Source organism: Miscanthus floridulus, chromosome 6 (genome assembly GCF_019320115.1).
Source record: "Miscanthus floridulus cultivar M001 chromosome 6, ASM1932011v1, whole genome shotgun sequence".
NCBI classification, from domain to species: Eukaryota; Viridiplantae; Streptophyta; class Magnoliopsida; order Poales; family Poaceae; genus Miscanthus; species Miscanthus floridulus.
Window position 1 is genome coordinate 84277847 of NC_089585.1, and position 27314 is coordinate 84305160.

The 27314-nt window shown below is 48.7% G+C and overlaps 2 protein-coding genes across 2 annotated transcripts in view; both read right to left on the reverse strand.

The window, feature by feature from the left end:
- LOC136456236 (zinc finger CCCH domain-containing protein 8-like) overlaps positions 1 to 27314 on the reverse strand; it is a 290584-nt gene that overhangs the window by 222207 nt on the left and 41063 nt on the right. The window lies entirely within an intron of this gene.
- On the reverse strand, positions 13234 to 26537 carry LOC136457284 (uncharacterized). Its single transcript, XM_066457343.1, is given in 4 exon segments — positions 13234 to 13407; positions 13495 to 13547; positions 24863 to 25756; positions 26387 to 26537. Coding segments are annotated over 4 exon segments (1272 nt in total).

The window sequence follows — 27314 nt, forward strand, 5'->3', positions numbered from 1 at the left end:
ACAGTACATTCAAGGAGTTTCTGGATACAAAGCCTCCGATCTTCAAGGTGGCTGAGGAACCACTGCAGGCCGATGAGTGGCTGAATACCATTGAGTAGAAATTCCATCTGTTGAGGGTCATGGAGCATCTGAAAGCGGAGTACGCTTCTCATCAGCTGCAAGGACCAGCAAGAATCTGGTGGACGCACTTCCTGTTGTCTCTACCTACTAATGCGCAAGTTACCTGGGAACAGTTCAAGCTGGCTTTTAGGGGACACCATATTCCCTCGAGCCTGATGCGCATGAAAGCCACCGAATTTATGAGGCTCACTCAAGGAACAAAGTCACTCACAGAATATATGCACGCATTCAATAACTTGTCTAGATATGCTCCAAGTTTCGTGGATACTGAAGAGAAAAAGATAGAGAGTTTCAAGCAAGGTTTGGGTACTAAACTTATGAAGACCATGGCAAATTCTAGATGTGCCACGTACAATGAGTTTATTAGTGATGCCTTAACCCAAGAAAACCACAACAACATGCATACAGTTGCCAAGGGTCACAAGAGGGCATATGAGGCCGGTGCATCTGGATCTTTCCAATCAAAAGCGCCTATCATAGCTAGGCCACCATTCCGTCCACCTGCACCCAAGTTTAGGCCTCCACCACCTAAAGCTCAGAATAACAGGCCACAGAAACCATTCCGTAAGGCATTCACTATTGCCTTACCAAAAGGAAATGGCAATCAGGACAGCTCCACCGGATTCAGAAGTAATCAACCATGTTTCAACTGCAACCAACTAGGTCATTGGTCCAAGGAGTGCCCCCACCCCAAGAGGAATGGCAACCCAAATCAGAACAATCAGAGGCAGGTGAATGCTAGGGCATGTCAGGGACAAGTGCATTATACCGCTGTAGAAGAAGTGCCCGCCGGAGAAGGTTTCATGGCTGGTATGTTTCTCATCAACAAGCATCTCGTTGTTGTTTTATTTGATTCGGGAGCCTCTCATTCATTTATGAGTCAAGCATTTGCATCTAGACATGATCAAGAAATAATTGAAGTAAGCAAAGGGGGTTTTAACATAAGTTCAGTAGGGGGTACTGTTACTACCAAAAAGATAGTCAAAAATGTACTCATCTTGATACAAGGAAGGGAGTACACCACGGATTTGATAATATTGCCCGGGTTATCGATAAGTGTAATCTTAGGCATGAATTGGATGAAGGATCATGGTGTTCTTATTGACACTAGCACCCGCACAATTATGTTGAGAGAACCCACGGGAGGGAATGCTTTTCTAGTCCCACTCTCCCACGAATTCGAACCCCAACATTTAGCCTGTGCTATCCAAACCACCACAATATGTGATATCCCCGTGGTTGGTGAGTTTCCAGATGTATTTCCAGAAGAATTACCAGGTCTACCCCTGGATAGGGACATGGAATTTAAGATTGAATTAGTGCCAGGTACGGCACCCATATCCAGAAGGCCCTATAGAATGCCACCCAATGAGTTAGCAGAACTTAAGGTTCAATTGCAAGATCTATTGGACAAGGGTCTTATCCAACCTAGCTCATCTCCGTGGGGATGTCTAGCCTTGTTTGTGAAAAAGAAGGATAAGTCACTAAGAATGTGTGTAGATTACAGACCACTCAATGCTGTGACCATCAAGAACAAATATCCATTACCCCACATCGACATCTTGTTCGATCAGCTAGCGAAGGCAAAGGTATTCTCCAAAATTGACTTGAGATCAGGCTACCATCAGATAAAGATTAGACTGGAGGATATACCTAAAACTGCTTTCTCTACTAGGTACGGCTTATACGAGTATTTGGTTATGTCTTTCGGACTAACAAATGCTCCAGCCTACTTCATGTACTTGATGAACTCGGTATTCATGCCCGAACTTGACAAGTTCGTGGTCGTGTTTATCGATGACATATTGATTTATTCAGAAAATGAGTCAGATCATGAAGAGCATCTGAGGATTGTCCTATTCAGACTAAGGGAGCATAAGCTATATGCTAAGTTTAGCAAATGTGAATTTTGGTTGAGCAAAGTACCTTTCTTAGGTCACATTTTATCAAAAGATGGAATCTCTGTAGACCCATCAAAAGTACAAGAGGTCATGGATTGGAAAGCCCCCACTTTGGTTCATGAAGTTCGGAGTTTTCTAGGATTAGCAGGATACTATCGTCAGTTTATTCTAGATTTCTTAAAGACAGCTAAGCCTATGACTAGACTACTTTAGAAAGATGAGAAGTACAAATGGACACCAGAATGAGAAGCAGCCTTTCACACCCTCAGAACTTTGTTGACTACGGCGCTTGTGCTAGCACAACCAGACATTGAAAAGCCTTTTGATGTATTTTGTGATGCATCAGGAATAGGTTTGGGATGTGTGCTTATGCAAGAAGGGAGAGTAATTGCATATGGTCCTCGGCAATTGAGAAAACATGAAGTCAACTACCCTACACATGATTTGGAACTTGCAGTCGTTGTTCATGCATTAATGATATAGAGACATTACTTGCTAGGCAATGTATGTCATATCTATACTGACCATAAAAGCCTCAAGTATATCTTTACCCAGCCAGAGCTGAACATGAGACAACGAAGATGGTTAGAATTGATTAAGGACTACAACTTAGAAGTGCATTACCATCCGGGTAAAGCCAATGTAGTAGCCGATGCACTCAGTTGGAAGTCCCATTGCAACACTGTGGAAGCATTGTTGGAAGATGGATTCAACTTGCTACATCCTGCTGTACTACACAATATCACAATCAGTTGTTCACTTGAGGGTAAAATCATAGAGCTGCAGCAGACAGATGTAGGAATAAGTCACATCAAGAGGAAAATGCAAGAGCAAGAAACCAAACATTTTAGATTGGACGAAAGAGGTGTATTATGGTTTGAGGACTGGTTAGTGGTACCAAAAGACCGTGAACTAAGGACTCAAATTTTAGATGAAGCTCACTCATCCAAATTGTCTATCCATCCGGGTAGTAGTAAAATGTATCAAGGTTTAAGAACCCATTTTTGGTGGACTAAGATGAAGAAAGAGATCGCAGCCTATGTTGCTAGGTGTGATAACTGCAGTAGAGTGAAAGCCGTCCATATGAAAACCGCTGGATTACTTCAGCCATTGCCTATTCTAGGATGGAAATGGGAGGAAATCAGCATGGACTTTATCACAGGCCTTCCAACGACACCACAAGGTCACGATTCAATATGGGTAATTGTTGATCATCTCACCAAGTTGGCACATTTTGTACCAGTTCACACAACATATCACGTGGGGAAATACTCTGAGTTATATGTTTCCTAGATCATGAGATTGCATGGAGTACCCAGGACTATAATCTCAGATCGAGGACCACAGTTCATAGCTCGTTTCTGGGAGCACTTACACCAGGCTTTGGGAACCAAGCTAATCAGAAGTTCAGCTTATCATCCACAAACTTTAGGACAGATAGAGCGAGTGAACCAAATCCTAGAAGATTTACTTAGAGCTTGTGTTATATCTTCAAAAGGTTCATGGGAGAAATGGTTACCTTTAGCTGAATTCTCCTATAACAACAGTTATCAAGCGAGTATCAAAATGGCTCCATTTGAAGCCTTGTATGGCAGAAAGTGCAAAACTCCATTGAATTAGATTAAGCCCGGTGAAAGGAGATACTTCGGTATTGACTTTGTCAATGAAGCCAAAGAGCAAGTACGTATCATCCAACAATATATGAAGGCAGCTCAATCAAGACAAAAGAGTTATGCCGACAAAAGAAGAAGACCACTGACTTTTGAAGTGGGTGACTATGTATACTTGAGAGTATCACCCATGAAAGGTGTGAAAAGATTTGGAATGAAAAAGAAGCTTTCACCAAGATATGTAGGGCCATACAAAATTTTGGAACGAAAAGGGAAAGTGGCGTATAAGTTACAACTTCCACCAGAGATGAGTGCAATCTTTGATGTGTTCCATTTTTCTCAGTTAAAGAAATGTCTTCGAGTACCTAAAGAAGCTATTGCACCCACCAACGTGCAGCTTCAATCGGATTTGACCTATGAAGAAAAGCCAATTCGGGTATTAGAAGAGATGGAGAGAGTAACAAGGAGTAAGATTATTAAGTTCTATAAGGTGGTGTGGAACAATCATAGTGAACAAGATGCTACATGGGAAAGAGAAGATTATCTACGAGAAGTTTATCCTGCCTTTTTTCAAGAATGGTAGGTCTTGCAAATCTCGGGACGAGATTTTTATAAGGGGGAGGGGCTGTAACACCTCAGGTGTTAGCCTTGCATAACATGAGCATGATCATCACGCATTCATAAACAAGCATTTACAATTGAAACATTTGATTGAAACATCTGCAGCATTTGCTTGTTATCGCATGTTTCATTATCATATGCAACATTTCTTGTTATTTCATGTCTCCATGTGTATATGCATATGATTATGAGTGGACACATGTACTTGGTTAATATGAGTCACCAAAAATCTTTTGGCAGTGCTTAGGTTCACAATTGGAGCATGGTTCATGAAAGTCACTTTTCATAATCAAGCCTTTAAGGCATGTTTCATGTGATTGCACTAACTAGCTCTAAGAGTGACTACTATATGAAATGATTGAATGACCTTGTAAATTGCTTAAACATGCTTAGGATATCATCATGAACAACTTTGGTATTTAGGGCTAGGGCTAATTTGGTCATTAAGCCATGCTTTGATGTGTATCATCATTTAAAAGTGACATGTTTGACTAAAGTTGAACTAGGTGTTAGAGACCTTGCATGGAGGAAATCACTAAAGCAAAGTTGTAGTGTTTGACATAAGGAACAACTTTTATTTTTAAGTCATGAACTGATTTAGCTTCTAACATGCTTGAATGGGTCCCACAAAAACTAGCAAAATCATGATTCAACACAAGAAATTTTTCTAAGTCTTGTACCCTGACAGTGCTGTCAGCCCAACTTTGGATTGATTTTACTCGATGTTGGATGGGAATTAGAACATGATTCTTGAACAATAGTTGTAGCTAGTACATTGAACTACAACTTTGATTCAGGCAGGGTACGATAATTTGTCACGGTTACGCCGATATAGCTTCATGAACATGCGTCGTTAGGCTCGGTGTTGGTTCACTGAAACGAACTAAATCGACATCATCAGTGGCCGACCGGTTCAGGCCGTGGTCGCCGCGTGGCGCGGAGCGTGGCCGCGCGTCACCGACGCTCTGCCCAGCGCAGCCAAGGTAGGCAGACGCACGCCTTCAACACTCCAGCGTCCGCCCGCTCCCTCCCATACTCACCATTCTCATTTTCCCCGGCCTCTTTCCTCGTCGCAGCAGTAGCCAAGCACCGCACCGCTCCACCGAGCTCGCTTGAGATCATCACCACCCCATTCTTCGATCAGTCGCGCCTAAAGCTTCGCCTCCCTCTGCTCTATCCTTCCCTCATAGCCACATCCACAGCCAATCCGTTGGTAAGCTAAGTTCGCCTTGCGCCGCCGCAGGGATGCCTCGCCAGAGCTCCGCCATGGCCGCTATCGTGGCCGTGCTTCGTCGGAGCAGCTCTAGCCATTTAGGTCGTGTAGCCACCATCATAGAGTCTCCGTAGTCCTGTAGAGTGCGTCGTGTGACTTCACCATGGCCTTCACCGGCGTGGTGCCGCCGTCCTGCTCTTATGAGCCACCATGGCCGCCACCGTCGTAGTTAGCGCCGGCAAGAAGCCCCACCAAGTATCCCAATGGGTGCGCTAGGTCACGAGGGTCATGTAGCGTAGATGTCATCGCCGGCGAAGCTCGCCATCGACGAGCCATAGCCGCGCAGTGCCGAGCAGCGCCGCTGCTCTGTTCATGGCTCACTGGCATGTGGGGTCCCCTGTCAGGTGGGTCCCACCGGTCAGCGACAGAAGAAGAGAAAGCTAGTTCATTCTTTTTAGATTTAAATCCTGATTTCATGTGTTTTGTTATTTTTAGATCTCTAGTCTGGTAACTTCAAAAATTGTGAAATAAATTTGGTTGTGTTCCTTAGGAAGTGTAGTATTTAGGAAAAATATGTTCTTGACTTGTACAGTAGAAATTTTTGGAGATTTAAATAGGGATTTGAAATGTGCTTTTGAATGCATTCAAATTTGTTTATTTTATATATAGAGTTCCTGTGCTCCAAAAATTATGAAATTTTTGTGGTAAGCTAGTCTTAGCATATATGAACTCTGGTAAAAATTTGAGGACCAGTGCATGTGTAGATCTATAGTTATAGATTTTTCTTTTATGAATAGTTAATCCTTGCATGAATTTTTATAAATTATTTATGAGTCCAAAATTCATGAAATTTGTTGGAGGTAATCCTAGTACTATATGGATGCTAAGAAAAATAGGAAATCTGTTGCTTGACACTTTTCAATAGGATTTTCCATTTATGCTATTTCAAGCCTTGCTTCCTTGTCATTTTTGTATAGGATGTTCTACTTAGTAAAATGACATGAAATTTTTATAGTAGTCCTTTGATAGCATTAGTAAAGCACTGTAAATTTTTGAGAATTTATGAAGTACATCTGATATATGTTTATTATTTAACCTAGATATCGAAATAAAATAATAAAGGCATTTAACTAAATAGTTTGGGCTTCACCATTATATTATCTAAAATGTATTTGGTATGCTTACACTGTTAGTAGATTTTATGTTGTCAAATTTGGAATGATTACATGAAGTAGAAGTAGCGTTACTTTATATTGCATGTTGAATAGTTTCCGGACAGATTCTGTAGTTTGAGGATTTGCGTGTGGAAACTGATGTGTACTGTAAAAATGGTTAATAACAAAGTTGTAGAGAATTTGATAAGCTTTCCAGAAAGTCTAAGATCACTGAAATTGGATTAGTAGAACTCCAGTTATGAGTAAAACAAATTGCTATTGTTTTGTGGCATAGTCAATGCATTGTAGAAGTAGTTAATTAATAATCGAGAAGAGATATGCACCTACTCAATAAACATGATGCACTTGTTAACATATATGCATTCGTAATACTTATGCCATACTCTTGCATCTAGGATCGGAGGAAGGGATCACGTTGCTGGAATTCGAAGAAGCCGAGGAAGGGAATCAGCAGGAGGATCCGCAAGCCACAGCTCCCGAAGGCGTGGAGCAGAACCCTGAAGAGCTTCCAGAGTGTCCTGACCACCGCCCTACTTCCTTTCTGCGAGGCAAGCCCCAGAGCATTATAAGTCTCCCAGTAATTTACAAATGTTTACTTATGTATTTATGATTGATGCATTAGGTTATAAGAGTTGAATGAAACCACTTGATGCATGTACATTCCTTGTCCAGATATAACACCTTTAACCGGTATAGGTCCAGGATCGAATATATGCTTAGCCCTGCTTAAACCGGTAGAAGTTGGGTGATGTCCTATCACCTGCGAGATATAGGTGGATACCGGAGCACGGTTGGCTATATTTGCCATCGTGGAACAGAACCATGAGGTAAAAGTAAGTCAAGACCAGTAGGGAGGTCGATAGAGAAGCAACAAGGCATGGAGGTCTTGGGTGTGGATCTATCCCCGTCTGTGTCGATCAAGGACTGTACTGTTGTTGGAACTTCTAACAAGATTGAACGCATGCCTCTCACTTAGCTGGCCGGATAACTCATTCCAACCGTGAAGCCGAGTAATTCAACTCAGGCCGGGAACCATTCTGTTGTGCGCTCCTTCCGGGGAACGATCAGACTGAGCCCAAGGGCAGGCTTGGCCTGAGCATCCTGGCATCTGGTGTTCTAGATTGTGCGGCGTGGTACGGACCCATGAAATGTGTACCTGAGTTGTACCAAAGGTGACCTAAGGCTATCGTGGCTGGTAGACCTAGGTTTGTGTTAGGAATAAATTCCCAGCTTATTGAAATCGATTCAAATCGCCGTCTCTTCCGGATAGTGAGAAACTTGACTAGCTCCAACATCGTAGTAACTGTGTTATGAAACATAATGGTTCGGATGAATATGGAATTACAATACCTGCTATGGTTACTATTGTATGCTTCTAAAGGATATACCACATGTTTGGCACAGGATAGTTTGCGAATCTAGAAATGGATAGTTATAATTAACTTGATAAAGGAATCATAATTGTACAATGGGTCAATTGCCTTTTTCGCAAAATGTTGTCAAGTTACGTCCACTTATACAGCCTTGCATAATCCTTGAAGTCATTTTATTTCTGGTTCATGACGGGTAAGTCTAGCTGAGTACCTTCTCGTACTCAGGGTTTATTTTCCCATTGTTGCAGATGGCACTGTGTATCATGGTTATTGCAAGAGTTGCTTCTATCCCGCTGTGGATAAGGAGTAAGCCTTGGGCAGGCTTCTTTATTAAATCCTATCCTTGCTTTTGTGGACTGTCATCTTACTTGGCACTGTATCAAACTACGTTGGAAACTTTATCTTCGAACTTATTTGCTTCCGCTTTATTTATCAAACTTGGTTTGTAATAACTTTTATTCATACTCTGATGACGAAATGTATCTGTGAACTTTATGTAATATGTGGCATGTATGTTGAATCTTGTACGATCTTGGTTGTTGTAAATCGTTTATCGAGACCCGTCGTGGTACTCGACGGACTACCGGGTTTATATGGGTTCAAGTATGACAGTATAACCTCTTGCGGGCTGCCATTGTACTTGTACTCTTATAAATTGGTCGGTTCTGCGACAACCCCGACCGCCGGCACCTAGCTCGCCACGCCCGGACCGTGCCACCATCACTCCTCGCGCCCCCTAACTCTGCGAACAACATGAAATGTGTGCAACATAAAACACATGAATGCAACATACGTATAAAACAGATGAAACATCTGGAACATACACTAGCAACATATGTATGAAACATATGCAACATCCGATAAAACACTTGTAACTTGCAACATGAAAACACTTACTGCAACATAAAACTGAAACAACTGAAACATTTGAAACATATTGTTCCAATAAATGTGTGAAACATATGCAACATACAGATCGGAACGCTTGCAACATACGTCTGGAACAGATAAAATATTTTGAACAACACCTCGGAAACACTTGTAACATCCTTTTGAAACACTTGCAACATATGCAATATCCCTGATCTTCTTTTGCAACATCCATATGAAACAATTGCAACATACCTCTGAAATGTACGAAACACTTGCAACATGCGCTTTCATCACAACATCTCCTTGGTGAGGTCACGCGTCGTGGTGGCCACGGCGTCGACAACGGCCACGACCTTCAGGTGGGGAACGGCAGTGTCGGCAGCACCTCAGCAGCATCTCAGCACGTGTGGGGGACGGGACACGGCGCGCAGCTGGAGTGGGTGCGGCAGGGGATGGAGCGCGACGCGGCGACGGAGGGGGCTCGGCGCGGGATGGGAGCGCAGCACTGGATGGGGGAGCCACACGGGCGCGGGATGGGGTGCGCTGCGGGGAAGACGGCAGCAGCTAGTGCACGGTGCAACAACACGCAATGGACGAGCATGGGAATGTGAGATATTTTTGAGAGAAAGAGACGAGGAGACACAAAGAGAAAGCAGGCTTGTTACGCTGGTAACGCGCAATCCGGAAAACGGCGTCCGGACGGATGGACGCCGCTCCTGAGCATTAGCATTTTTTATATGGTCAATATGGCCATGTTGCTAGCGCGGTAGCCATATGCAATTTGACAATATCATCATTGTACATATTTGTGACATATCATTGCTAATTTATGGAGTAAATTAAATGTGCCATAATTTACCTAAATTTCTAACCGAGAGTGTGACATGCAAACTAAGACATCATCAGAGTACAAGATCTACAACGCATGATTCATGGTCTTGGATGTGGGTCCAGTACCTTTTTTCCACATATCATCCTCTTATTAGTCTCTCATGGATCACAGCCTTTTTCTTCAGAAGACTACCATGGTAACGTACCACACTTTCCTGTCCCTCCCGTGCCCACAGCGCCGTTCGGCTGGTACAAAGACCAGCCGGTTTTTACTGGGCATGGATGAAAACCACTGTTCAGTATTCACGCTCTAACAAATTCATCCAGATTCCTTCAAATTTCTTCGAGCGGACCACCCTAGCGTTGGTGAAGTCCTGAAGTAGTTTGATTGTGAAGAATGCAGAAAAAGGTTGCATGATTGGTTTTGTCGAGTATGCAAAGCGGTGTTGGATTAGGGCCGACAGGACAAAGCGGAAGAGCAACAATGCAAGTATGCAAGAGAGAGCCGGAACCCTATCCTACGAAAGCTACCTGCAATAACGTACTAATCCCCACCATCGTCTCGCCAAAAGTTGTATACATGCATATCCGATAGCAGCAGCATATACAGTATGTATTCCATCCTGCGTCGGTAGAGAACTGTAATTATTCATCCATCCAGGCATTCAGCATGCTACTCCTTGTCGTTCTTGTGCACATCTGGACACCTTTCCCTTTAATTTGCTTGGCTTGGCTGTCTCGGAGGAGCTGAAAACACGACACTCACCACAAGTGACAAGTCACAAGTGCGCGCCCATACGGCCATGCCCCTGCAGAGGTGCAGAATCAAATCAACTAGGGCCTCACTGCCCGGCGCGTGAGGCCAATAGGCCATGCAATGCACCCTGCCTTGTGCCTTGGCTGCTCTGGGCTCCGAGTAGATCACACGCCGCCTGCGTTGCCTGACCTGATGCAGCAGGTGCTGATGTACGCACTACTGTTACTGCACATGACGAGCGCGGTTTATTTGTCCTGAGGCCTGAGGGGTCGAGTGCAGCCAGCCAAGGCCCCAAGGGTGGTCCGCGCCACATGCAAGTGGAAAGGGCTGAGTCACGACCTAGTCGCCATTTCGCCAACCCACTGGTGGTGCAGTGCAGTGCAGAGAGACAGCCTGTTCGGTAGCCAACCCACTGGTGGTGCAGTGCAGTGCAGTGCAGAGAGACAGCCTGTTCGGTAGTGGTACTGTAGCATTTCGTTTATATTTGATAATAATTGTCCAACCGTTGACTAATTAGGCTCAAAACGTTCGTCTCCCAAAGTACAACCAAACTGTGTAATTAGTTATTTTTTTTACCTATATTTAATACTCCATGCATGTATTCAAAGATTTGATGTGATGTAATGTGGTAGAGAATCTTGCACTGTGCAAAATTTGGAGGTGCAAAGTTGATGAAACTAAACAAGGGCTTAGTTCGTTTATGCGAGAAAGAAGTACCGCTGACGCTGACTGATTTACGTAAATAGAGAGGGCTGCCCAGGCAGCTCCAGCCGAACGGGCTTTAACTGAGAGGTCCCTCTCCCTCAGGCGTTGAGGTAACAGTGTAACACTACTAATGCGATGGGAGAAGGCTAGCTAGCAGTCCCCGAAAGGTCACCATCGTGATTCGCGAACCACGAATATAAGAGGGCGATCTGCACGCCTTCACGTTTAGTAAATAGTAGAAATAGAGTGAGGAATATTTTGAGCCATCCAGACCAGCAGGCAAAAAATATCCAGTGGTCGATGTCCGCCAATTTTTGACGCAAGTACTACGCTAGCGTTCACCTCGCCCCACACCACACAAAGCGTGGCTGCGTGGGGTGGCAGTAGTTTCAGTGACGCTAGTTTCAGTGACGCGACATGCATGACAACAAAGAATAAAGATACGTACACTGTAATGTTAATCGACCGTGCTGTGCTTGCGCATGCAGGCCCACAGGAAGGATTTGTTTATCGTGCTTCGGCTCGTCCGGTTCTGGATTCTGGTGGACACTGGAATAGCTAGGAAATGATCAAATGAAAATGATTGACTATGCCGACTCCCTAGACTCCTACTCCCTCCGTCCCTCGATAGAGGAAGTCGAAGCATTTAAAAGGAGTATTAGAATAGATGTTGTTTTAGCTCCTACTATCTATACTAAAGTGCTACAACCATCTATCCATCACGTTCCTGTCTTCCATACCATGAATAAAAAAGTAAAAAAAAGAAACAACCGGTGGAAAGAAAAAAATATCTCCAGAGGCTTATCCTCTCCGTCACGGACGGAGGAAGCACACCCATCTGCATCCACCTCTCCATCTCCGTCGGCTCCCATCCCCGTCTCCTCCGCATCCCAGTGCCGCATCCCCATCTCCTCCGTCTCCCCATCTCCCCGTCTTCCATCTCCTCCGCATCCCAGTGCCGCATCCCCATCTCCTCTGCCTCCCCATCTCCCCGTCTTCCATCTCCTCCGCATCCCAGTGCCGCATCCCCGTCTTCCATCTCCTCCCCATCGGGCATGGCTGGCGCTGGGCGGCGTCGCCCTAAACCTGACCGCCTGGCCTAGATCCGCCGCCGTACCTGGCAGAAGCAGCGCGGCGCAAAGCAGAGAGGCATCAGCAGTGAAAGCGATGGGAACCCCGAGCCCGTTGTCAAGCCGGCGATCCGCGATAGCGATGTGGCCTCCAAGCATGCCCTGAAGCTGGGGGCGGCGGTGGCGACGGGACATGCTCCCCCAAGCTAGGGAGCGGCGGCCACGATGTTAGCCAAAAGCGTGCCGTTAAGGTTGGAGATGGAGGCGACGGCGGCAGCTGCGGTCCCAACATGGGTACCTACGACTACAATGGGAGCCCGAAGCACATCATGGAGGTGGGGGCCAGCGGTAGCTGTGGCCTAAAGCCCGTATTGGGGAGCTGCGGCAGAGATCACATCCGAAAGCGCGTTGTGGCGGTGGAGGGTGGCAGTGATGGCACCAGCGCTCTCAACTTAGGGAGCTACGGCCGCAATGGGAGCCCAAAGCACATCGTCGAGATGGGCCGCGGCGATGGGATCGAACAGGTCAAAGAAGGGAGCAACGTGCGTGGGCGACGCAATAGACGTGGTCGGCTACGTGTGGACTGCGAGGGACAGTTGTACGTTCTTGACTCAGAGGGTGAAGACAGTGCCTTGGAGGAGAGCTGCCGTACAAAGCTCTGCCAAGGTCGATGGGCCCGTGGCCGTCGAGTTGCTGCAACCGGTGAGGTGCCCTTGGAGGTGGGCACAATCAAAGCTACCATGGTTGTCGATGATGTACTAACCGAAGAGATGGTTCAGTGCATGGAGCTTTGGCTTACTGGCATCGAAGAGGCCAACCGGGAAGTCTTTGTCAGCATGATCAAGGTTGCCTTCACTTCCTTCTGCATCCCGTACTAGCTAGTTCATGTGATGTGTGCATAGTATCTGTGATGATGAAGTGCTGCTTTTGTGTCTCACTGACTATGATATGTAGTGTGGTCAGATTTCAACTAGCAAATCGAAGTTAGCTTTTGGGTATCCAAATTGTCTCGTAGGCATGTTCTCGAGGCCAACGAATGCATATAGCTTCAAGAACTTTTGATATCATATAAGATCTCATTATTTGTCTGTCAACCTTCATTGTCTTCATGATAGGTGTGCCCCTGGGCCTATTGCCACTTCTTCTTTGTGCCGGTTCCTAAAAATGCAAAGATTCTTATGAGAAAAAATAAAATAGTGATTCTTATGTAGCGAAACAAGAATAAAACATGACCAAGATTGCTACCTCACGGACAAAAGGCCATAGACCTAACTTGTCATCAAAATAACATCTACTGTCTGGTTCATAAACCTGGGGCCCCTCGAGGACCGGCTTCCACGCCCGGGCTCGGCCTAGAAAAACAACATATAGTTCATGGGCTGGCCCAAGAGTCTAAAACACAACAGGCCAGAAGGGCGGTCCGGTCGCCGACCGGAAGGTCTACCCAAAAGAACAAGTGCCCATTCGTCAGCTTCTTCAGCCCACCTCTCTGACCAGAGCGCTCGCTTCGGGCACCAACCGTCTCCAAGCGGTCTCTCCAATCGGAAGGCCTGAAACACTGCTTCCGACTCTGACCCCACGACCGGGGCTCGTGGGAACCATGCTCACCGCTCTTCTCCGACTGCTACACTGAGAGCTGACTAGAGCCATCCGACCAGGGGCACCCTGTTCGGAAGGAACCAGAAGACGTGCGGAGAAAGTCAAGGCATGGCTCACAAGTCAAAACCACTGTACCAGGGACCATACCCTGCATGAAACAGTGCTCTGCAGCCACCCTGACACAAAGTATTGTAGGGGTCGCTAAAAACTCCCATATGGTAAAGCCCCCCACATGTCTCGGGACATCGATCGCAGTATGGGCTCTAGGATTTGCCATACCGGGTGAACATAGCGTGGCTCCTCACATGCCACTAGGCATCAAGAAGTATTTGCAGGTATCGGCGTCCATCCTTCCTGAAGAAGATAGCTCGACCTCTCGTGCACATCTAATATCCTACAGCGACATCGACAGTATTAGGGGGTGTCAACCATTATCCAGTTTTCATCAGCGTAGGCAACAAGGCTTAGAAACATCCATATTCTCTCCCTCTCACCTATAAAGCCATCTCCTTCATATATAAAAGGGGATGCGCTCTCTCCATCCAGAGAGGTCGACTTCTTCAAGCTCAGACTCGCTAGATCAACATCAACACCTCACAACCGCAGGACCACCAAGTTCTGACCGTAGCCCTTCTGGTCGGAGACAACCGAACCACTTGTACACCCCCTCCTTTCTCCTTCTCGTTTGTAACCCCACTATAGACTTCGAGCACCTAGGCTTAGGAATAAAGTCACCGACCGACCCCGACTGGACGTATGGCACGTTGCCTAAACCAGTATAAATCCTGTGTCTTTGAGTGCTAGGCCACCTCCGATCACAATGTACAGCAAAACTATAAATATTTACTAGTTGGTCACTTTCTGCACCGACAGTTGGCGACGTCGGTGGGGAAGACGTTGTACGTTCAACACTCTTTTGGTCATCGGATGGCCCATTTTTCGGCCACCCCCGCCGTGGCGGGCTCGGGCGATATGATTCGCTTCGGCTCGTTGGAGTTTCCTGCACTCTCGCCCACCGGAGCGTGGGTTCCACCCGTATTCAAGCCGTCCTAGGCCTTCCTCTTTGGAAGCCTAGACTTCATCGTTGATCGGCTCGGCGTACTCCACCTCCACGAGGAGACCACGATCCGGCACCCGATGGAGGTACGTCCTCCATCAACTTCGGGACGCACGACTTCGACGGCGTGGCATCTGTGCTTCATTCTAAGCAAACTCTCTGCTCAAACCCCGCTGTAAGTAATATGCGTACTACTACTCGCTCTTTATTTACTATCTCTCACCAATCACCCGAAGGGAATGTACCACCCACGCCACAAACATCGTACGATTAGTTCCCCCACGGCCTCGCATCCTCCGTGGACACATACGCTCAGGGGCTCCAAAGGATGCTGGCGCCATCCCCCCTCACATTCGAGCTCGTGGAAATGGTAGGCTGCATTCCTGCCACTTCCCACGAACTCCCAGATGGTGATGGTGAGAGCGACGGTTCCAGCATCGGTGACGTGGCACCCCACCACTGTCCGTCACAGGAGTGCGCTATGGCGGACGCTTCGGGACAACCGCTGATGGTTGCGAAGTCTGTGCAAACTCACACCCCTCCGGACCTGCATACGGAGGCCCTCGCGTCTGCGCAAGCGCACACCGAGGAATTACGACAACAGCGGTAGAGCCAGCCACCACCTGCGTCGGCACGCTCGGCGTGGCATGTTGCGCCCCATGCGCATGGCCCGGCGGGTGGCGCCTAGGGTCGTGCTCATCAGGTCCAGCACGACATCGCGAACGAGGGGAACGATGTCCCACAATTTGCCCGGGCCGGCCAGAATATCGCTGCTGCAGCAATGCTTCTCCATGGTGTTCCCGAGCCCTTCGACCCTCAGGACCGGGCAGTCTACCGGAACCTCCGGGTTCTAGTAGAGGCCACCGCCGTCCAACAGGCAGAAAGCTCCACATCGTGACTCCAACCCATGCCCTCTCTCCCCACCGAGGGGACGGGCATGCGTCGGCCAGATCGATCTATTCGCTCGCCATCGTAGTTGTCAGGCTCAGCTCGGGGTGCGGCAGCCGCGCCATGATCCGACCAGGCGCCTGCTCCACACCGACCGCACTAGGACGCTTGTAGCATCATCAGCGACCGGTGTCAGGCCCAACACAGCGATGATGTCCTCCATGTGGCAGCAGGCGACACGGATCCTGGCCAAACCATTGAGGGAATCGGTGAAACGCACCCTAGGTGCGGTCGCCGGCCAGACGATCGGAGCCCCAGCCCTAAGGGCCCGGGGCCATGGGCCTTCAGCCGGTGCATCTAGAGAGCACCGTTCCCACAGTGTTTCCGGCCTCCCACCAACATCACCAAATACACCGGGGAGACAAACCTAGGTATTTGGCTCGAAGACTTCCGGCTCACCTATCGAGCCGGAGGAGTGGATGATGACTATTTCATCATCCAATATCTTTCTATTTGCGTGGGGGAACATGTTCGGGCATGGCTCGAATTCCTTCCACACGACAGCATTCGCGACTGGGCAGACCTCAAGAGGGTCTTCGTCGGGAATTTCCAGGGGATGTACGTCCGCCCGGGAAACTCCTGGGACCTCAAGAGCTGCCAGCAGGAGCCCAGCGAATCCCTACGAGATTACATCCATAGGTTTTCCCAACGATGTAACTCCATCCCTGATGTTGTCGACACAGACGTCATTAGTGCCTTCCTCTCCGGGATAAACTACGAGTACCTGATCCACAAGCTTGGCTTCCTAAAACCTCGCACCACCCATGATCTGCTCGACGTTGCCACCAACCACGCCTCTAGCGAGGAGGCGATCGGAGCGATCTTCAGTGGAGGCTGGGACAAAGGCAAGCCCAAGCGCGCGGATCCAGACGAAGGCCCCTCCACTCAGAGGGGCAAGAAGAACAGAAAGGATCAGCGCTGGTCGGATGACACCACGTTGGTCACCGCAGCTGATCGCACACCCAAGTAGCCCCAACAGGGACTGCCTGACCACTTCAATAAACTCATGGATGGTCCATGCTCCAATCATGCCTACCCCGTCAAACACCTCTACAAGGAGTGCGAGCTCCTCAAACATTTCCTCCGACAGACCAGCGTGCCAAAGGAGGGAGACAGCAAGGAGCCGGCAGTCAAGAGGGGTGGCGCGGCAGGCAAGGATGGGGACGATTTCCCTGAACCTGAGGAGTGCATCATGATCTTCGGTGGGTCTGACACCATCTCGTCCAAACACCAGCATAAGGTACACTATAGGGAGGCGTGCGCCACCGAAACGGTCGTCCCCTCCTTTCTCAGCTGGTCAGAATCCCCGATCACCTTTGATAAGAGGGACCATCCCTCCTACGTCGTGAGACCGGGACGCTACCCGCTCGTCATTGACCCCATCGTCCGCAAGAAGCGCCTCACCAAGGTGCTAATGGACGAGGGCAGCAGCCTCAACATCCTGTACGTCGACACCCTTAATGCCATGTGCATCCCTCGATCGGAGCTCTACCTGGCGGGCTCCCCCTTCCATGGGGTAATCCCGAGAGCGCAGGCATACTCGCTCGGACAGATCGATCTACCCGTCACATTCGGCAGCCAGGCCAACTTCTGCTCGGAGGTCCTCACCTTCGAAGTGGTAGACTTTCTAGGGTCCTACCATGCCATCTTGGGGTGGCCATGCTACGCAAGATTCATGGTGATCCCCAACTACACCTACCTCAAGCTGAAGATGCCAGCACCAAACGGCGTCATCACAGTGAGTAGCACCTTCTTACACACCTTCGAGTGCGACCACGAGCACTATGAGCTCGCCACCACGGTCGTCAACTCATCCGAGCTCCTACAGCTCGAGGAGTCGTCAACCCCAGTAGTCCTAGACTGCAACAAACCAACCTCCTTGATGGCCTTCTGCCCGCTTGAGGAAACCAAGGCGCTGGGTGTTGACCCCACCGACCTAGCCAAGATGGTGTGAATCGGGACCCAGCTCTCGGCCCAATAGGAATGCAAGCTCATCGACTTCCTGCGTGACAATCACGATGTCTTCGCATGGCAGCCTTCTGACATGCTGAGGATACCATGGGAAGTCACCGAGCACGCGCTACGCCTTATCCTAGGCTCAAGGCTCGCCAAGCAACGCCTGTGTCATTTCAACGACGAGAGGCGTAGGGCCATAGGCGAAGAGATCGCCAAGCTCCTGGCGGACGGATTCATCGGGGAGGTTTTCCACTCCGACTGACTCACCAATCCCGTCCTTGTCAAAAAGAAGACCGGGAAGTGGAGAATGTGCATCGATTACACTAGACTTAATAAAGCATGTCCGAAGGATCACTTTCCTTTACCACGCATAGACCAGATAATTGACTCCACCTCAGGTTGCGAGATCCTGTCCTTTCTAGATGCCTACTCAGGCTATCACCAGATCACGATAAAAGATTTTGATTAGCTCACGACCTCATTTATCACCCCGTATGGTTCGTACTACTACATGACCATGCCTTTTTGTCTGAAGAACGCTGGCACCACCTACCAAAGGTGCATGTAGCAATGCTTCGCTAACCAAATCAACCCACCTAATCAGCCTGATCAGGCTGAATAGTTGAAACCAACAATTGCCGTCTATGTTGATGACATAGTGGTCAAAATGGCTTGAGCTTGCGACCTGGTCGCAAACTTGGCCGCAACGTTCGTGAACCTCCGAAGGTTCAACATCAAGCTAAATCCCAAAAAAATGTGTTTTTGGGGTTCCAAGGGGAAAGCTGCTTGGATACATCGTATCCGAGCATGGCATCGAAGCCAACCCCGAAAAGATCGTAGCCATCTCCAACATGGGCCCTATATGTAATGTAAAAAGCATACAAAGGCTCACCGGCTGCCTGGCCGCCCTTAGTCGCTTCATTTCCCGGCTCGGTGAGTGGGGGCTGCCACTTTATAAGCTCCTAAAAAAGATGGACACCTTCGTCTAGACTGAGCAAGCCCAGTAGGCTCTCGAAAGCCTCAAAACATCCCTGACGTCAACCTTGATCCTCGTTGCTCCAGAACGGGAAGAACCCCTCCTCCTTTACATCGTGGCAAGTAACCATGTGGTGAGTGCCGCCTTGGTCGTCGAAAGGGAGGAACCAGGACACCAGCTCAAGGTACAGCGACCCGTGTACTTCGTCAGAGAAGTACTTACCGACCCCAAGGTCCGGTACCCCTAGGTACAAAAACTCCTATACGCCGTGCTAATGGCCACCAGGAAGCTCCTACACTACTTCACCGACCACGAAGTCACAGTCATCACTTCATACCCACTCGGAGACATCATCTGCAACCGTGACGCCACGGGACGAATCTCTAAGTGGGCCCTTGAGCTCATGGACCATGACATCAGGTATACCCCTCGCACTGCAATTAAGTCTCAGGCTCTCGTGGACTTTGTCGCTCAATGGACGGAGGTCCAGCTACCGACCCAGGATGTCTCCCATGAGTACTGGACAATGTACTTCGACAGGTCCATAATGGCTCCTGGCTCGAGGGCTAGAGTGGTTCTAATCTCCCTAGACAGGAGTAGGCTCTGCTACAACATCCACCTCTACTTTTTGGCTTCAAACAATGCCGTGGAATACGAGGCTCTTATCAACGGACTACGCATCACCATCAAGCTCGGTGCTACGTGACTCTATGTCCATGGCAACTCAGAACTAGTCGTTGATCAGGTCATGAAGGAGTCCTCCTGTAAAAGTCCCCTCATGACAGCATACTGCTAAGAGGTGCGTAAGCTCGAGGATAAATTCTAGGGGATCGAACTGCATCATGTCCCTCGAAGGGACAATGACACCGTCGATTTCCTCGCAAAACTGGCCGCCAGGCGAGATCCGTCCCCAAGCGGAGTCTTCATCAATGACGTCCACGAGCCATCCGCCCGCATCTTGGAAGGTCCAACCCAAACACACCCCGACGGCCAGCCGATGCTCGGGGGCTCTGATCCCAGTACCTCTATAACAACGTCAACCATAGACGTCGCCGTATTGGCACTCGATCAAATCGATTGGCGAGTACCACTACTTGCCTACCTCCTCAAGGAGGTTCTCCCACCTAAAAAGAATTGAAGCCTAACGAATTGCTCAACATGCCAAGACCTTCATCATGCTCAGTAACAAACTCTACAAACAGAGTCCGTCAGGAGTGCTCATGAAGTGCGTTCCCACCAGCCGGGGAAAACAAATCCTCCTTGAGGTCCATTCCGGGATCTACGGGCATCATGCGGTCCCAAGGTCCCTGGTTAGAAAAACCTTTCGCCAAGGTTTTACTGGCCCACCACACTACGAGATGCAGAGGAGGTCGTCTGCAGGTGCGAAGGATGACAGTTCTACACTCGGCAAACCCATTTATCGGCTCAAGAGCTCCAAACCATCCCAATCACCTGGCCATTTGTGGTCTGGGGCCTCGACATGGTAGGACCTCTCAAGAAAGGTCTAGGCGGTTTTACTCACCTACTCATAGTAGTCGACAAGTTTACCAAATGGATAGAGGCCAAGCCCAGCACCAATCTCCGCTCAGAAGAGGCAGTCAAATTCTTCCTCGACATCATCTATCGATTTGGCGTTCCTAACTGTATTAACACTGACCACGGGACTAACTTCACTGAGAAGAAGTTCCAAGACTTCAGCAATGGATATGGCATCAGAATCAATTAGGCTTCGGTCGAACATCCACGAACTAACGATCAGGTCGAACGCACCAACGGCATGGTCCTCTAAGGACTCAAGTCATGCATCTTTGATCGACTCAACAAACACGCCGAGCGGTGGGTTGCAGAGGTCCCAGTGATCCTTTGGAGCCTAAGAACGACCCCAAACCAATCCACGGGATTCACACCTTTCTTCCTGGCCTACGGAGCGGAAGCTGTGTTGCCCTCCGACCTTGACCACGGTGCACCAAGAGTAAAAGCTTTCGACCGCGACCGAGCCGCAGTGGCTCAACAAGACGCAGTTGACCTGCTCGAAGAGGCCCATGAGACAACCATCATCCGCTCCGCTTGCTATCAACAAACCCTCCATAGGTACCACAAAAGGAAGATCAGAGGAAGGATTCTCGAAGTCAGTGATCTCATGCTCCGAAGGACCCAATCGACGAAGGAAAAACACAAGCTCTCTCCACAATAGGAAGGACCCTATATGGTAACTGAAGTAATCCAACTGGGCACCTACCGACTGGAGGACAATAATGGCAATGTTCTCAACAACACTTGGAACATTGAACAGCTATGTCGTTTTTTCCCTTAGAATTGGTCTAAACACCTTCGGTTAAAGCACATCCTCCTTAAAGAGCGCCCTCGCCCGAACACTTTCAACCCGGACCGCTTGGAGGCTCCATAAATATACAAATATTAAGTATTGCCTCTCTTTTCTCTTTACTTTCATATGGAGAAACTCCTTCTTACCCAAATGAAAGACAGTGTGTTCCTTTGATTTACCTTACGTAACTTTGCTTTAGAACGTTCCGACTGATCGCACCCCGCCTTTTCCTACGGCTACGACTAGTCGAGCCTCGTGGGCCACCCCCTAGGGTCACAAAGTTGCAGCCTACGGAACAAATGGGCAGGTACAAGAAAGAAAGAAATTTAAAACAAAATTATGCTAAGGGAGGACTAAGGAACGAAAGGGAACAAGCTTCCCCGAACGGAGCAACTCAATTACAAAAACAAAAACCAATTGCAGTCATTAAAACACACACGAATATTTTACACAGGGGTTCCCCTCCCACGAACTTAACCATTACATTTTCTACTATTGCAAAAACTACTGCGGCCACTCGACAACTTCACTTGAACGCCAGAAATCGCTCGGTTCCGTTCCTTCAAAACTTTGGCAAAACACAACAGGTACCTCAAGGGCGTCGCACCTATAGATGCTCAGCAGAAGAACATGGAGCTCTTGACCTTCTTATGCAGTCAAGGCAGCTCCTGAGGGGGGGGCACCACTACCGAGGTAAGGTTGCCATGGCTAGAAGAAATCTCATCAAACTTTATGAACTGGCCAACTTGAGCAGCTGCAGGCATGGAACCCTCCACCGGCATAGTCATGAGCAGCCTCCCCTCCGACGAGGCTCGCCCGGTAAAGATCCACCAGAAAGTCTACACACGGCTACATCCCAAAGGAGGCCTCGCAGACCAGATCCAGCACCACCTCCAATCCAACATCACGCTCTAGGTTCACAAAAGGATCCGTAAGTCCTCCCCCTCACTCACTCTTCCTCTCACTTAGGAACCGCCGCAGCATACAGGCACTCTCGGTGAGAAAGAAGAAGGAAGAGAGAGCGAGGAATATCCGCCAGAAGAGACCACCAGACCTCCCTGAGTCGATCGAATCACCTAGGAGGGACACCAGGTGATAGGTAAGGAGCAAAGGGATGCCTCATGCAGTCCATGCCGACTCCGTCTCGAACGACGAGCACAGGTCCCGGTCGGACATTTCCGACTGAAGCCCTCCAAGCCCCGTCACTCTAGTTGTTAAGGTAAACGTTACCAAAACCCCCTCTATTTCATTACAAATCATTCATACATCCATACGCGCATTTGTCTCATACGCCTGAACCTCCCAGACGGTTAGGGCATGAACCGCCTAGAGGCTCGGGAACTAAGCATCGCACGTGTAGCGAAATGCACCAGAACGCTCCGTGTTGCGCCACGAAGCGGTGGCTTGCCTCATTCGACACGAGCAACCAAACAGAGCTAGGGGAGAAAATTGTAGATGAGCACCATGTGGCCTTCGCCCGGTCTAGCAAACCAGGTCATCTCAACCTTCTCGTTCGATCCTGAACCTCTCGCCAAGCCCATAGAATCTTCATCGAGGGGAGGCCATTAGGCCACCCGGGTTGGTCTACAGAACGACCTAGGCATCTGCCAGGCTGCAGGTAAACGAGTAGTGGAATGCCACAAGAGGGCTATGCCGACCGTGTCACGAACGACAGACCCTGATTCCGCTCCATCACACCCGTTAGCGAGCTCACCGAGCTAGTCTTTGAGCCTGAGCGATCGGGACAGGCAATGAAACTCAGCCCTTCGGTTGTGAGGAACTGGATGGGGTAGCACAAAACGACTCACACCAACCCCCGCGAAGGCCCGACAAGGCTCGGGGGCTCAAATGCCAAGGGACCGCAACTCCGAACTCGTGTCGACTGGATCGGCGACATCCGGCTATGGCTCTTGGGACCGTGATTCTGAACTCACGTCGACTGGATCGGCGACATCCGGCTACGGCTCTTGGGACCGTGACTCCGAACTCGCGTAACGGCTTCACTAACCAAAACTAACTCTTGATCCATGGCGCGCACCGACGCCTAGGTCTACCAGCAACTCCACCTAGCCTGATCCCACGGCACGCACCGACACCTGGGTCTACCAGCAACTTCACCTTGCCCGATCCCATGGCGTGCACCAACGCCTGGGTCTACTAGCGACTCCACCTTGCCCGATCCCACAACGCGCATCGACGCCAAAGATCAAACACTGTTGCATCCAAACTAAGCTATCTCCGTTCATGACGCGCACCAACGCTAGGGTTTGTCTCAAACTAAACTTCCTTGCCCGATCCCTGGCACGCACCGACGCCGGGATCAGTAAGTTCTGTCTCAATCCAATCCCCGCGCTTAAAAAACACCTCGACTGCATAACGATGCCATGGTTAAACAAAATTCCATCTCAAAAACTAAAAACACGCACACCCGTGGGTGCGCTCGCGCGCACCCACCGATACAACACAAAAACCCCCTAGCCAGTTCTACCCGAACCACCCGGGGGCTCGGGGGCAACACCCGAGACAAAAATCCCCCGGACGATTCGGCTCAAATCGCCTGGGGGCTCAGGGGCTCCTATCGGGTTCATAAACCCGGGGTCCCTCGAGGATCGGCTTCCACGCCTGGGCTCGGCCCAGAAAAACAACATATAGTTCATGGGCTGGCCTAAGAGTCTAAAACACAACGGGCCAGAAGGGCAGTCCGGTCGCCAACCGGAAGGTCTACCCAAAAGAACAAGTGCTCGTTCGTCAGCTTCTTCAGCCCACCTCTCCGACCGGAGCGCTCGCTTTGGGCACCAGTCGTCTCCAAGCGGTCTCTCTAATTGGAAGGCCTGAAACGCTGCTTCCTACTCTGACCCTACGGCTGGGGCTCGTGGGAACCATGCTCACTGCTCTTCTCCGATCGGCGCACTGAGAGCCGACTAGAACCATCCGACCGGGGGCACCCCATTTGGAAGGAACCAGAAGACGTGTGGAGAAAGGCAAGGCATGGCTCACAAGTCAAAACCACTGTACCAGGGACCATACCCTGCATGAAATAGTGCTCTGCAGCCACCCTAACACAAAGTATTGTAGGGGCCGCTAAAAACTTCCATACAGTAAAGCCCCCCGTGTGTCTCTAGACATCAATCGTAGTATGGGCTCCAGGATTTGCCATACCGGGTGAACATAACGTGGCTCCTCACATGCCACTAGGCATCAAGAAGTATTTGCAGGTACCAGCGTCCATCCTTCATGAAGAAGATAGCTCGACCTTCGGTGCACATCTGACATCCTATAGCGACATCGATAGTATTAGGGGGTGTCAACCATTATCCAGTTTTCATCAGCGTAGGCAACAAGGCTTAGAAACATCCATACTCTCTCCCTCTCACCTGTAAAGCCATCCCCTTCATCTATAAAAGGGGATGCGCTCTCTCCAACCAGAGAGGTTGAGTTCTTCAAGCTCAGACTCACTAGATCGACATCAACACCTCACAACCGCAGGACCACCAAGTTCCGACCGCAGCCCTTCCGGTCGGAGCCAACCGAACCACTTGTACACCCCCTCATTTCTCCTTCTTGTTTGTAACCCCACTACAGACTTCGAGCACCTGGGCTCAGGAATAAAGTCACCGACCGACCCCGACTGGACATAGGGCACGTTGCCTGAACCAGTATAAATCCTGTGTCATTGAGTGCTAGACCACCTCCGATAACAACATACAGCAAAACTATAAATATTTACTAGTTGGTCACTTTCTGCATCGACATCTACCTTCAGCATCAAACCTAGGCTGTGTAACTCCAGAATAAAACATGACTTTGTGAATGGCATTCTTGTTTTGCACTGTCCTGTGTGGGTCTTCTTCATCTGGATGCATGTACATAGTCTTATTCTTTCTTGTCCCATTGAACCACTTCTCATCTGTGTGGGTAATATTTTTCATTTCTTTGAACTTGGGATTATTTGGCAGTGTACTTGGTTCTAGCATAGAGACACACCACTGCGGCCTAGACTTTTTATTTGCTTCCTTCAAATAGGGCTTCAGTGAGTTGGAGTGTCATCATAGCAATCCTTGTTTGAACGACCTATGCAGACTGCTTTTATTGACACCTAGAGCATTTGCAAGTGATCTTATAATACCCCTTCTGTTTAGAGGAATATCTGGAACTGTAAACAGGTCCACTTGAATTTTTTTACGGCCGCAGTTCTTAGGTTTCAAACCATTGACATCTACTGGTATGCCATGTGCCCAACACTTTTTTGCTCTCTTCCATACACGTTGTATGGTACGTATACAGACATTGTACTTTGCTGCAATAATAGTTGTACTATTTCTTTTTAATTTTCCATTCTTACTGCTCCGAAGCAAATCTTCAAATATGTCTTGTCTTTGTCTATCTGTTAACTCCTTCGTCCTATGTTGGGACTGATCATGATGTCCTTGGTCATCATCTACATCATCATGTGCTTGCTCATCCTCTTCTTCATCATGTGCTTGGGCATTCTCTTGCTCATCATGTGTTTGCTGATCCTCTTCACCATCTGAGTACGACAACTCCTCTTGATCAAAGGCAATGTCAACTCTTTCGGTGTACACGCCAAACTCCTCTATGAGATCCTCCAAGGCATCTTGTTCGACATGCAAGGCTATGCCATCGTCTACAGAAAAATATAACTGATCAATACAGATTATAATGGACTTGGAGCTAATAAATGTGTTTTGCCTAGGATGTGCACAAATGCATTAAATATGTTTTTTTTCAGCAAACATAGGTCTATGCTTGAGTCACTGATTGGAAATAATCACCTGTCCACAGGTTTTCTTGTTCACTGTCCCATTGAGGATGATTCAAATCAAAGGGATGGCAAACATTGTGAACTGTTGCATCATCAAAGAGGGCAGGTAAGGCATCTTGTTCATGTTGTGAAGCTTTGTCATTGCCGCCAAAATTTGCAATGTTTGTATGTATTGTCAGTACATAGATGATGACACTTTTATCATGTAGATTTTTGTGGTACTAATGGAAATACTCATCTGTCAGCAGGTTTCCTTGGTCTCTTTCATGTTGATGATCACTCAGATCAAATGGATGCCCAAGGTTCTCACCTGCTACAGTAACAAGTTTAAGGAGAAAGTACACACTAATTCTAGGAGAAATTAAACGAGTACAAACTGGTCTTAGGAGAGAGGAGGAGATGGGGGGAGAGATAGAGAGGGAGAAGGGGGAGAGAGAGGGAGAGACAGAGGGAGAGAGAGAGAGAGAGAGAGAGAGAGATGGATGTGCTAACCTTTATGAAATGCGTGTTCACTAGTTTGACCTGCTACATCTTGGAAGGGATCATCATCATCTTGAGCTTCAGCAGGATCGCTGTTGAGATCAGGCAACTTCTCTCCTCTGTCCTCTGGTGGTGCGTTCAAATCCACTAGGGGCTTGGCCATGTGAACGACCGGTGAATGTTTGAAATGAAACAGGCAAGGCAAGATAAGCTAGCTGGCTTTATTGGCGCGTTATTTAAATTTTTATTTTCGTGTGTCTATGTAAAAAACGTGAATTGTAATTTTTGGCGCTAAGTGTGTTTGTCGAATGTGCAGTGTCTTTTGTGTAAGGTTAAAAAATGCCGGTGCATGGCTTTAGCTTTGGCTGTACTATTTTTTTAATGCAAAAGTGGTGCATGTCTTTTAATTTGACACCATGAGCAATGATTACATTATAGAAATGTTGTGGTCTTTTAACTCTTGCTTTGGGGTCTGGATTCAATCTCAAAACGTCCTCTATTGAGGGACGGAGGGAGCAAAATTTTAAGGCAATCGAGGTCGTCGCTCGCGGTCGCGGCAGGCGCCACCCCGGCCCACGTGCGCGACAAATCCCTGGCGCGCTAGTCGTTCGAGGAGGCCCTTCCTTGGCCATTTCGGCGAGGGGCGCCGTCAGCCGGGTGCTCTACCATTTTTAATCTCTGGGCTCTGGGATGGGACGGGTCCACGGCACGAATCCGGCCGGGCCTGGGGAGCCACGAGATTGATTCGCTCCTCTGATCGCGGGCCGCCAAGGAGGGGCCCGCCGTCCTACGGGCGGCAGAGGCTGCACCGCTTGCAGGTTGCAGCTGCCTCGGGAATGGCCGAGCACGTGAGGCGCAGCAAGCAGCTCAGGCTCGCTGCTCCTGGCCCCGGTTATTGCTGCCTGCCGCGACTGCGCGCACGCCGACATGACACGGTCTC